The sequence below is a fragment of the Apteryx mantelli genome, chromosome 5 (genome assembly GCF_036417845.1).
Source record: "Apteryx mantelli isolate bAptMan1 chromosome 5, bAptMan1.hap1, whole genome shotgun sequence".
Classification (NCBI taxonomy): Eukaryota; Metazoa; Chordata; class Aves; order Apterygiformes; family Apterygidae; genus Apteryx; species Apteryx mantelli.
This window is the reverse complement of record NC_089982.1, coordinates 12,259,296-12,272,911: the sequence shown is the minus strand read 5'-3', so window position 1 is coordinate 12,272,911 and position 13,616 is coordinate 12,259,296. Positions and strand designations below refer to the sequence as shown.

The following is a 13,616-nucleotide window of genomic DNA, read 5'->3' as shown; positions in this document are numbered from 1 at the left end:
TTTTTTCTTGATTACACTCAAATAGGTTCTAAACACGTTCATAAATGTATTATTTCACAGTGAGGCATGTACATGCTTGTGTTCCCAGACCATGGCAGGTAGGAGAAAACAGAACTTTATGACATTTGCCCTGTATCCATGAACACATCTAAAGCTGCAGCCACCCAAGAAAAACTCTTCTGCAAGTAGTCTCAGCGTGATAGGAAATCAGCAGACAAAGCAGCAGCTCGCTGGGGAAAGAAAACTCATACTCTCTAGGAAGCTTAATTCACTTAACTCAGAACACATTGACGTATGAAAGTTACACGAACAAACACGTTCCAACAAAAAAAATTCCTAAATGAGAGACAGTTCATCCTCTCCCCAATAGCAGGTGAGACTGAAAGTGTTTCCGTTCCAGGACCATGCCTAAGGTAGCAGGGCAAGGTGAACCAGCACAATGTCAACACTATCAAGTGCATGTAATTGTGGCTAAAGCAGAACACAACAAATACCAGACATCCCATCCCAAGGTAAAGATTGTGCACACTCTTCTGTTCCAGTCAATAATTTCCCTTGCTGATAAAAAAATGCACCTCATTCCAGCTTGGATGATTCTCTGGGCATGTCTACACTCGAAAGTTAACTGCAGCATATGAGTTCATGCTGTAAATTCCTAAGTACTGAAATGTCCTCACTTCACCTTCCAGCCACGAGTGTTTTGCTCCTCTCCGAGCTCACTCTAATTTTCAACATCTTTTTAAGAGGGTGAACATCAGGGCTTGATCTTCTAATAATAGACTTCCCACAGCACAGTTTTGTCCCCTCAATGTTAACCTGCCTAAATATGTTGACACATCTGAAGATATCCACAGTACTGCAGTCCTCATGTCCTTGTTGACCTGGTTATTTACAAAAATACTCAAGTCCTCTCCAGAGATACTGCACCTTTTCAAGATGGACTTCTCCCCCGTGGCGGCCTGGCCTCCAGACTCTGTTTTTAAACACACACTCTTGCATACAGCTGTATTAAAAATACACATTTGGTGGAAGCGAAGTCATTTGGGCAATTGTGCTTGGCTCTAAGGCTCTCCTACCTGCACTAAACTGGCTGCTCTTCAGTACTTCCTCACCTCAGTCTCTTCTCTCTCGCAGCTGCCTCAAGCTGTCCCTCTGCATAGGTCAAGATTATACCTTCAGCCCCCCAGCATCACATGTTTTGCTGGGTCTAGGTCTACCATAAACAATATCCATGCTGGAAGATCTTTAGCATGGCTGTGCCTACCTCCCAGACTCTTCTCTGGAGATGATGCCTCTGCCACAGTCTGCACCTAGCCATTCTGCTGGGCTTTTGTCACCATTACCGCCACTCTCCTCATACACAGCTAATCATGAAGCAAACAACCCTCCCTCCTGGCTTGCCTTCTCTTCTGGCTCTGGCCTTCTTAAGCCCTTCTATGGACACATGGCTGTAGATGTAACCAAGGAGCGGCCAGGTCAACCCAGCCCACTTCACCATTCTCTGCCCACCAAGTGAAACCACCACAAATGTTGCTTTAAGCACAGCCAGCAAGAAAGGGAGCGAGACAAGAAGGAATGGTGCTTTAGGCAAGGTGGGCTAAGAGCCCACCTGGTGCCACACTTCTAGTGGGAAACCTGGAAGGTCTACACTCAAGCCAGGTCCTGATACCAAACAGCACAGTCTGCAGGCTGGATGAGTTCAAAATCCCCCTTCACTCCCTCTCTCCAGCTCTCAGCTGGCTCTCATTGGCCTGTGGCTATGATCCTGCAAAACCACTCAGGGGTATCACAGCAGTTCTCAGGCCTCCTAGTGAGGCAGCTGTTGCGTTAAAATTGCATGTCTTCTTAGATGGAGGATGACTTCTGTGGTATCTAAGATATGGAAAGGCTACAGTGAGAGAAATAAAGATGAAGTACAACCTACCAGAGGTCACCAGACTTTGAGAAGCTGCAGTGAATTTGGCAGAACACTATGAAACAGACACTCTCTGCATCCCAAGCTAATGGGCAGGAGAGCAGAAAGGGACAGAAAGGGAGGGGATTTAAGCAGCAGGGTTTGGAAGAGGGAAGGGAAAGGAGGAGGACTGTAACCAGATTTTTAGCAAGTCAGGCATGTTTAGCATTTGAAAGCAGAGCAAATGGCTACGGGACAGGTGACAATTTCCTCAGGTGGGCCAACAATAAAAGTATCTGCAGCAAGAGACCCAGCTCAGAGGCACTGCTCCCATCATTAGGTCTGCCTTGCAAGCCTGCCCTGGGAACAGGCTCCACTGACAGAGCCATTTCTGTATGCAGGGTGGCAAGTACCTTCAGGAGTTATCAACTGCCGGTCTCCAGATGACAAATACACACAGGCTAATTCATGTCCTACAGATACAATCCTTCACTTCTTGTGCCTGCAGCGACAGGCACCAAGCACTTTATTTTCACACGTCTTAAGGATTGTTTTGTCATTATGTCCAGCAGCTACTGAGTCCCAGACAATATCTCTACTCTGTTTGCCATCAGGAGGTCCAACCACAGTTGGAGTTACAAGCAAGGGACTGCCACCCTTAGGATTAGGTTCATGTGGCCGGAGCACACATTTCTGCCCTCTGTTTGCATGCCCTCCCCCCCCCCCCCACCTGCCCGCAAAAGCTTTGGCTCTTTAAGCACTGGACCACTGCCAGGCTCAACAGCTGCTCTTTGCCCAAACAGCCAGTCCCCAAATCCACTGAAAAAGAAGGGGAAAAAATAAGTATTCATTGGGCCACTGTCAGCTGAAATATCTTTGCCTGCAGCAACTGAGTGGATGGCTGAAGATAAATCAGCAGAAGTGACTGCATTGCCAGGAAACTGTTTTCACCTTTTCTTGCTATTTTCAGTTCAGATTTGGGAAGGGCCATTTTGTACTCTCTCCTCTCCTCTGTGTGGATACTGGACGCAAAAGCAAGTTCCTGCAGCTTAACCAGACACTGCTGCTGAATGAAAGATGTTCAAAAGAATATATTTGGCCTTCCAGTTTCAATAGGATGCACAGTTACTCCGCCTCAGCTGACATGAGGGCATTCACTAAGCTGCAGTAACAGGTCTTTCCAGAAAATCAATGCTAGGCAGACCAAACTTCCAGGGTCTCACTTCCTGGTTAAAGCAGGAACACCCCAAAGCTCATGAGCCAAAGGGCCTCTTTCTCTGCTCTGTTACTCAGGAGCTTCAGGCAAAAAAAACCCTAAGAGTTGCACAGAAGTGGCAGAGGCCCGGTGCTTTTAGAAGACCGAAGTTCCTGCAAGGGCATGTTCCCTTGGCAAAAGCAGCACACGCAGGCATCAGCGTCTGCAATCTGCTGCATCCCAGATTAACCCGAGTGCCCCAAATCACTGGTCACTCTGGCATAACCGACACGTTTCATTACAGCACTCAGACATGAAGCACAGTGCCAGGCATGAACAACGAGTGCTTTCCATGCTCTGCCCTTCTGTTCTATCATGACTGACCAAAATCGATGAATGCTCCACTTACCAAACTGTCTCTTATTTGCATCAGCATAGGTGCAACATTCACAGGCCTGACGAAAGCAGGAGGCAGGCCAACACAAAGGGCATCCCACCAAGAACACAACAAGAAGTTGTCGCCCGGCTTTCGGAAACTACAGATGGGTTCCACCAGCTCTATGCTGTGTGGTAGCAGGAACCACCTCTAACGTGTCCTCACTGTGAGCTGGGCAAGCTCAGCTTACTCATATTCAACCATTCATTCTCAAGGTAAGCCTCTGCAGTCAGGATACAGCAGAGAAAAACAACAGGGCATGAATAGAAATCCAAGCGCTTTGCTACAGAGTGAGCTGGGTCTGTTAGTGTCAAGTTAAACGTTTCAATATTTGCACTTTGGGAGATCAAAGCAGAAACACTTGAGTTCTGCCTAGGCTTTTAAATAATCCTGAAAACATAAATAATTAAGTTGGAAAAATGCAGTGAGAGCACTGAAAACTTCAAGTCCTTCGAGCCCTTCTGTTTTACTGGGCAGATTTTTTTTTTTTCCCCTTCACTTTGCTTTGGCTTTTGGGTTTTTTTCTTAATGGTTTCCATGGCCCATTTCTGGCAAGGAAGACTTCATCTATCACTCTGCTCTAAGCAGGATTCAGATTGACCCACGATTATTAAACACACTGCTACTTACCTGAACCTGCCACCTTTTATTCTCAAATCTCCTTTCTTTTAATGGTTTCAGTACTTTACAGAATGGAGGGTAGGGGAGAGTAATAACCCTGGTGTAAGAGTAGAATTGTGAAAAGATCAAACAACTTCATTCCAAAATTCAAATTAGATTCAATCAGACTAGACATTATAAAAAATGAACAAAAGACGAATTCATTGTGTTTTGTTGTTGCAATGCAGACAACAGTATCTCAACAACAGGACAGATTAAGTAACCAGTTCTCATAGGTCTTTTTCAACTCCAAAGCTAACTCCTCAAGAGACAGTTTATTGGAACTATAACAATTAACACAATCTCGTTCATCCTTTCTGTGATTTTGGAACATGCTTATCACAAATATTAAAATCATTATGAGAAAATATTCCTGAACAGTCTAAAGCCAGTTTGGACAAACAGATTATACATTTGTACAATGAGGAGTGTACAAAGAAAGGGTGAATGGAAATGAATTATGGTCTGTGTCTGAAATGTAAGGCTTTCTCCACTGGTTTTATTTTATGCAGAAAATGCAGCCAGGCAGAACTAAAGCAAATTGGTTTAATTCCTTTGAGGAAACAGGAACAAATTTTCCCAGCAACTTTCAGCTACAAGCATGCATGACTGCAAATTTGGATGGAATGTACAATCAGTAAGCCACAAACCAGTAATAAAACGAAACATTAGCCTTGCCCTACTACTTCAGCAGTACATGGGCACTGCCAGTTAAAACACCAGGAGCAGGTGGAAGGGAAATGGTAAAATAAAACCAAATGAAGTAGAAGATTATTTGATACTTAAGACTATAAATTTTTCTGGACCAGGTCTTTCTTTTCTACTTATACATGCACAATGGGGCCCTAGTCTATGGTCACTGCTGGAAGGTAGAAGTTTTTCAAAGTTTCAAAACCTGAAACAAATAGTCAGCTCTTCAAGGCAAACCATATTAGAAAATGAAGCTGGACTTAGAATCTGAAGTGCTTTCCCCTGAAATCTGCCAGAAGCTGTAAGCCTATATTTAATTTTAAGCAGGAGGGCTAGTTCCAAAGAAATTAAAGTGATGGCTCAAGAAGTTAAGCCTGTGCTCCAGTCCTTTGTTGAATTAGGGCTGCAGAAAGAATTAAAAGACTTCTAAACAGGCCAACTTCAAGAGGAGAAAAGCGTTAAATTTAGAGAAAACAATAAAACTGTCAGGAGGAAAAAGCAGCTACCAGTTTGGACAAAGTACAAGTATTCCAAAGGAGTGGGGGAAGCTCATAAAAACACTGTCATAGTTCCATCAAAAAGAAACCTGTAACTTCCCAATCTTAATCTCAGTCTTTGAAATCACAAAGATACAGGATTTAGACACATCTCAGCGTTGTGTGGAATTACTAATTTACATTGTAAATATTTTTCCTGAGAACAGTTAGCCCAACCAACTTTCAGGAAGAGAGCACTGTATGAAGGAAATAAATGGCAAAGCGAAGAGAAAAATATCAAAACAGTATTTTCTGTGATTTTTTTCTGGCTCCAAACCCCCACCCCTTCTAGTAATTCTCCAAACACGTCAAAGTACTGTCTCTTGAGAGGTCTGGCATTAGCAGCTGCAGCTTAGTCTGCACTGAACTCAAAGAAAACCCCAATGGATCAGATTGCCGGGCATGGCTCAGGGTTTTATATCCTTAGTAAAATCAGCGCATACATCCTGCGTTACTCGACACTTCAATATCACAAAACACATAGCCACATTTCCAAAAGGGAATTTTGAATTGAAAGAGGACAGTGGTGAAAAACTGAAACTGTGTCATTACAGAGCAGAGAGTTTTAGACCAGCAGAAATGATCCACTGAGGAATTTTAATGAATATTCCCCCAGCCAGTAATCAATTTTACACAGTATGACTTTGTTCCTCTGTTCACTCCTTGCTTTACTCTATGGTAAACATTAACACCTATGTCAACAGCAGATCCCTCAACCGAGAGTATATCTAAGAGCTCAGGTACAGCTTTGTCTGCTCTCTTGCTATTACAGAGTATCACAAAGCCTTTTTGTTTTTTCAAGTTACCTGCACAGAGGAGCTGATCCTGAAAGAACCCTTGCCCACATGAAGTCACACACTGCCCATTCTTCAGCAGCAGGGATGCTTGGCACGAGGAGCACTCAAATCCATTGGTACAGGTTGAACATGTTTCATTACAAACTTCCGGCAGAAAGCAAAGAAAAAGAAAGGAGCATTAATACCAAGTGTCTTGAGGCCGCAAGACTCCCCTGCTCTGATAAAAGGAGACAGTCCATGGAGTGCCTCTGTTCAGTCCATCTAAGCCTGGTCTCCCACTACCTTTCACAAAGTATTTTGCCTCATTTTGGCAAAAGAATTTGAGAATCTACATTTCTCAGTGACCTCCATCTGAAACCTCCTAAAGGCGTAAGCCCATGGTTACTATGCTGTATTTGCCTGAATGCTTTTGCAAACAGAGCCCGATGATCTGTTTTCATATCAATGTGAGACTGCAGGAAGCAAACTGGGGGGCAACCCGGACAGTAAGTCTGTGGGATCCTACTCACAAAAGCACGGCAGGCCAGTGGAAAGACAGTCACCCGACAGGATAAAACCCCTTGCAGGGGTTACCTAAGCAAGTGCCTGCATCCTGGTAGAAGCCTGATTCACATGTCTTCACACAGCGTCCATTCTGCAGCTGCCTCCTTGCATCACGGCAGACGTTACAGTAATCAAAGGACTGAGAGCAGGTCAAACAGTCCGGGTGGCACTCAACTATCACAAAAAAAAGACACAAAGGCAAAAACATCAGCAGAGCTTTCAGTCAGGAAGGCAGAAAACAACGCACACTCAAAAATCAAAGTAAAATTCATTACTGGCTTTTGTAGGCAGCTCAAGGTACATTGGTTTCGGAGTGTTTTTCTTTCAAAATGGCATGAAAAGACTTAACTATTACAATGCTGCATTCTAGTATATTGGGAAGGTATTGTATAGACTCGGGTTTTCTAGACTATTGATAAAAAGTATATTCATTGTCCACATTGTTTCTCAGCAGTAAAAAATTTAAGTCATCAGGAATTAATGGCCCAAAACAACCTGAATTTGAGTTTCCTTCAGCCACATCCTGCAAAGAAGAGAAGAGTATGCCCGCATCAGGTCAGAGTCCAGGTGGAAGATTTCCCCCCCTCCCCAGCCAAAAGCTCTAGGTCACAGCACTGTAACAAGATATTTCGTGACCACAGGTGTTTTCTCAAATAGCATGGCTGGTCTCTCTGCAGAGGCCAAGAGAGGGGCTAAATCTTCTTTAATGCTGAGTTACTTTCGCTTGCTGGAAGAAAAGCTGTCTGTTCTTCCCTGAGGAGTCAGCAAAAAGGGTCCAGATTCTAAAAAATCTCCTTTATTTACACTAAATAACCTATAAGTTTCCAAGGAGTTGTTCCTAAGGGAGGAAATCAGGAGTTACAGAAAACAGACAGTTAAGGGTAACAATGAATCCAAAATGAAAAACAGAAGAAATGAATAGGAGGTTCTGTCTCTAACCATTTCTTTCCAATAACTTTCCAAAGGCACATGCAGCCCATCCTCACTGCCTGACAATGAACTGACTGCTCAGAGAGGTACAGAATGGATAATTTTTCCCTAAGCAGGGAAAAATTCCCTCTGCTCCAATCCAAATATTCTCAGCAAGAAGGCACAGCTACGTTTAGGGCTAGATGCTCTACACCAATTGAGAATGAAGGGGTTCTTTCCGCATGCTTCTTCCAGCATATCTACAAGAAGAAGCAACCAATTTATACTGGCTTTAAGGAAACAGATGCATTAGGTACTGATGTCTCCCTCCTCCCATAATTTTAGAAAGTGGAGGTCAGTTCTGCAAAAGAGCCTAGAAAGCTCTGGGCTTACAGATTAAACAGGCTGGATTTTGCATTTGTTTCTCTGTTTTGCATTGGAGGGGATGAGAGAGAGAGATTATTGAAGGGCTTCAGTAAAAGAAATTTCCATTTACCTTTTAAGACACAGAAACGCAGGTTTAGCTCTGTATGTCCACTACAATGACCTCAAAGCTTATATTTTCCAAAGCGTTACTATTCTAGAAGAGGTCAGGTTCTCAACAGTAACCAGTACGTGGCAGCGTCTCTTGATAAGAAAGAGAACAGACGGGTGCTGAGAGCACTTTATAATCTAGCCTCTCCTTACCAGACTGTGCAAAAGCTGCTCTCCTTTGAAAATCCAGAACGATTTTGTCTGAACTGTCCAAAACGCATTTTCCTCACTTTTCAATTTGTAATGCTTTGCATTTTTATTAGCATGCAGTAAATAACAAGCTTTAAAACATTAATACGGCAAGTGCGCCAAGCCACTCCTGCAAATGACAGCATAATTAAACTGTGAAGCTATTTTCTTTTTACTGAGATAAACCATTAACTGGAGCACTCTGATAAAACCAAAGTTAGATGAATGCAGCAAAAAACAGCTACCAATACAAAAAATTAGCAAACCACAGAAAAAGCCTACCAACTATGAAATGTAAATGAAGAAGAACGACGACATCCTGGGAAAAATGAATTTATATGCAAAGTTAACATATAGCGAAGGCTATTCTAATCTTTCCAAACAATTATTTACTGGCAGTCATTCAGCCCCAGGTGAGCTTGTGGCATAAACAGTGTAAGCAGGTTCTTTCTCCTCTCCCCTCACAAGAAATAATCCTGATCTCATAAACTCCCAAACCCTTGTTAAGATTCAGAAAGTAGCAGCCTTCTGCCTTAGAAAACTTCTTGTGTTGGAAAAAAGTAAAAAACAACACAAAACATTTCCAGAGACACTTTTGCCAAAGGAAAGCTATGAAGGGTATGATCTAAACCAAGGGAAGTCAGTGGCAGCCTTTGGATGGAGTCCTAAACCTCTCCTGAAACCGTAATTAAATTATAGGGAAAACAGTTAATTAGCAATTGCAAAGGGAATGAAGTAAAGACAAGATAAAATTCAGTGCAGGTGTCAGGACAACGTTGATCAACAGACCACCACCCGCGCCAGAGGCATACACAACTTGCTCCCACCCAACCCAAGTGATGGGAAGAGGGGACGGACGCTGGGTTTGTACCTGGCTCGCAGCGTGGGCAGCACTCCCCCTCCACCTCAACAGCCAGGCCGCCCAGCGGGCAAGGCGGGCACGAGCGCTGGAAGCAGAGCACCTCTGCGTCCCGGCATTCGCATTCTCTGCACGGCCCCTCTCTCCACCTCTCTCCATCCTGCACAGGACAACAGCAAATGGCCAGCATTAGTACTCCGCTCCTCCAGCACAGCTGCCAAGCTCTGCCGTCCAGCTGAGTCCGGATCGTGCTTTGAGCAACAGACACCTGGTTTGCCAACCAGCAAGAATTCCCCCCTGCTTATTGCTCCAACATTAAAGGAGAGCCTTTGCACAGACAAGGTGTTTTTCCCATGCAGAGAAATCTCCAGATAAAGACATCAGTACTAGCAGTAAAGTAAACATTTCTGGGACCTTTTCAGCACTGAGGCCCACTGACGTGGGACTGCCCACCTCTGTACAATTAACCCTCTTGCCCAACAAAACCAGGCAGGCTGCCCAATGCCAACCGCGAAGGGTCCTTGGCCTGTAGCAGCTCCTGCATACATTTCCTCATGACACTCCCTCCAAAGTCGGCTGCTTTTTTAGGTAGCAGCACATACCTTCTGCTTCTTCATCTGCTGTCATTTTCTCTAATTCAAATCATCTTCTCACATCTTGAAATTCTGCTGCCTCACTTGTTTCGCTTCTTTTTCACAGCCCAGTAACAAGTATTTAAATCTGCTTTGTATCTGAACAATACCTTTTATCTGTTCTGAATTTATGTATTTGCGTAATGACCTGCTGGGTCATTACAACCTTCTCCTCCGTTAGGATTCATCCCACCCATCTGCCAAACTTTAAATCTCTTTCTAACTTTTGACAGCATTTTACATCCTCTCCTCCTTTCTTCTGTTGCCTTGCTCTCCGTCACCGAGGACTGGCTGACACACCATGCAAATCCTAGCAGACTGAAGAGGTACCCTCTGCTTCCTTCAAAAGCTAGCCCTCCCGTCTGACACCTTTCCACCTTTACTAGCTAGTGGAGGGGAGAGATCTTGCATCCACTGTCTCCCTGCTGCCTGCTGCAATCAGCATCCCCGGGGCTGCTCCGAAGGGCACAGAACCGGCTCTCAGCCGCCGAGCCTCTGCTGGTTCCTTCTGAGGAAGTCCGAAGGCAGAAAAGAGTCAACAAGCATTTTAAATGCCCACGAAGCTTTCATGCCAGGTCCTCTCTCAAAAAGGATAAAGGACAAACAAGAATAAACCAGACACCTTAATCTGTTTTACCTCACTTGGGTCAGAGAGACAGACCTAAGGAAGGAAAGGGAGGTATTGGCTTTGGGGGGAAAAAGAAAGAAAGAAAATCAGCATTAAACTTCCCATTTCCCACACATGTTGGCAAGAGCAGCCATCAGTACCAGCACTCATCTGTCAGAGCAATGAAAAGTCCATTACTGGTATATTCCAACCACGAAATCTAACATTTCCTTTTTCTTTAACTTGAGAAGGAAAGTTCCTTGAAAGTATTCATAAAATAAGGCACTCCTCCTGCAGTGAAAATTATAATCAGTGGAATATATAGTCAGAAGGCTGTACATTGCCTTTGCTTTGTAGCCCCCAATGTATAGTATGAAAGTCAGGCATCTTAAATGACCATGAGATGTGCAGGAAACCAATGGGTATATGTATTAAATATTAAAGAGGAGTGATTGATTATACCACACAGAAGAAAGCAAGGCAAACTTAAATTGTGAAGCAGATGTACGTGTTACAAGCAAGCGTGTTTGGTAAATTCTAAAAGCAGTCTGGAGATTGTATTAGTGGATTGCTCCTCTACTACACTTGCAAATAATATCCTTCTCGGAACTGGAGATGGAGAGTCACTTCCCCAAAACTTTATGAGCAGAACTCTCTACATGCTCTAAAGTACCAGGATACTCACATCTTTGGTATGTTCTCTGTAAATACAGTAACTATTACTTGAAATACATTCAGGACAGCATTTCCCATCTAAGTGAATTAATTCTTCACCCTGTGAAGAGAAAGATTGCACAAGTTCAGATGGAATCGACACCACTGAAATGCTGTGGAATGCAGAGACAGAACCGCTCTTGCCCTGGAATGCAATCTTCGATATCTAATTTCACTTTATCTCCTCCGTATCCTACTTCATCTCTATATGTACAGCCTAAAAAATGTGCTTAATGAACACTGTAGTTGCAGAACAAATCTCAGGAAAGGTCAGGGAATTCAGTGATAAGGCCCTTGCTTCATTCCTAAATCCTGCAGAGAAAGAATCCTCTGAAATAGTCCACTGAAAATACAGAGAACAGGAATGTTATTTTTACTGTGAATTTCCAGGACTTTTTTGGCCACCATCACCATGTCAATGCATAGAAGCTTACCTTCATTTTCAACATTCTACTTTTTCCTAAGACAAAAGGCCAAAAACGTTCATGACAGATTTCAAAGCACATACTCTATTTATCCCAGAGGGAAAAAGCCTGTTCTTTGCTACAACTCCACAGAATTTACTGAAATTACTTTGGTCTGAAGATAAGAATTTATAGCAGAGGAAGGGAATGAAGTGCCTTGATTTGTGACAAATTTTTGTGCCTAAGCAGAAGCTGAATATTTATGAGAAAGGGAGACTGTGTCTTAAGGAGCCAACAAACAGCTCAAAAAGCAACAGCTTCAACGTCTCAACAAGATTCTCACGCATGCTAAACACAGGCAAGAAAACACCACAATAACAAAAGTTACAAATGAATGACTTAATTAGATATTTTGGTGCCCTGAGCACTGGTTAAATCTTTCCCATTAAATGTCAGTGTTGACACCCATTCCAAATCTCTCTGGGCATTATCTCTCTAATTTTACAACCAGGGCGATTACTTATTTACCACAAAGCAGAGAAGTCATGTTTCTTAACTGTCTGCAAGGGGCCCATATACCCAATGAAGTCTCAGAGCTTTTATTGGTTTCCATTTCAGCACATGGCTACCTTCTTTTGGGGGCTCACAAAATTCAGCTGAGCACCATGTTAACCCAGTCGCTCTGCTGATTTTCACCACCCGGGCATCTGTTCCAATACAGTCACTCCAGGATAATTTTTGCCATTCCACTTTAGCACATCTAGCAGTTTGTACATGTAAACCATTTTATACCTATACAGTGCAGTAACATCCCTAGCTGCTGTTAATTTAGCTAAGGCAGAACAGTTAACCCAGGCCCCACCTGGGCAACTCTCCTACATTTCTGGGAATGGGTAAGAGAGCAGAGATCATACGGTTTTTACTCACCTAGGACCACACACAGCCTAAATCTTTCTCTGTTGGTTCTATACATTTTTGCTACTTAAATCATTACTTCAAAATGCCATTGGCTGTGGTTGGATCTCATGTCACTGCTCTGCACTGGAAACTCTCCCATTGCCATCCCTGCCCACATCCCCACCCACACACATAAACACACACACTACAGGAAAACTGAGAATAGCTGGCCATGGAACATGGTTCTCCTGGTCAGGAGAAACTGCGACCGCACTGCTCTGCCAAGACTCAGAAGAGGGAGCGACTATGCGAGATAACCAGGCCACTCGGGGCCGTGCTGAAGAGAGATTATTTATTCATCACGCTCCAGGTTGCAAATGTTGAAAGGCAGTGATGGGCTGGGAGGCAGGAATGGGAAAAAACAGTTTATGCAAGCGTCTCTCATGCTCGTACACATCTACATCCACATGCACCATCCACAACTCCCAACTTCCTAGCTCCGCTGCGTCAACATATCAGCATAACTCCTGCAGGCTGCTGCCTGTCTGTTAGTCACACAGCATCCTGCAATATCTGTTTTACTGACCCTGCAGTCGCTGGGCTCGACAGGGCTGTATGGAAAGCAGGCAACCAAGGCACCATCACGGGCCTGCTCAGGTTGGCTGTGGCGGCCCCTCCGCGCACCCATGACCCATCCTCCTCAGAGTCATACCTGAACGGTCTCACTAGGGTGCTTTCTTGGCAGGGGTTTGGGGAAGTGGGCCAGCAGGACTACGCAATGCTCTGGCAGTTTGAGTAGTTTTGGTTGCGCACATCCACTTCAACATCCGTAACTATCCCAAGCCTACCACATAAGTTCCATTCCTAGCTCATTAGTAACCTGCCGAAAATGGGTTTTTTGAAGATTAGCTCAGAATCACCACAGACACTTTCATTCTGCAGTTGCTGGACAGGTTTGTTTGAAAGGGTTTAAAAGCTAAGCCTTTGCCCTATCCTCATGTAATACTGCTATACTGTGTCAAGCTGCCCAGGATTTGCAGTTTAAATCTGTGGCCTCATTACACTTTAAACATGACGATGTGACCAGAAAATTAATAGTGCCTTAATGAAGAGATGAATC

The 13,616-nt window shown here is 43.9% G+C and overlaps 1 protein-coding gene across 1 annotated transcript in view; it reads right to left on the bottom strand.

Annotated features, from left to right (window-relative positions):
- FRAS1 (Fraser extracellular matrix complex subunit 1) overlaps positions 1 to 13,616 on the bottom strand; it is a 182,413-nt gene that overhangs the window by 91,072 nt on the left and 77,725 nt on the right. Inside the window, exons 10-13 of the mRNA XM_067297013.1 lie at positions 11,167 to 11,256; positions 9,255 to 9,402; positions 6,782 to 6,925; positions 6,218 to 6,352 (exon numbers count right to left, since the gene is read on the bottom strand). Of these exons, the coding sequence (XP_067153114.1) occupies positions 6,218 to 6,352; positions 6,782 to 6,925; positions 9,255 to 9,402; positions 11,167 to 11,256 (517 nt within the window). The remainder of the gene's footprint in view (positions 1 to 6,217; positions 6,353 to 6,781; positions 6,926 to 9,254; positions 9,403 to 11,166; positions 11,257 to 13,616) is intronic.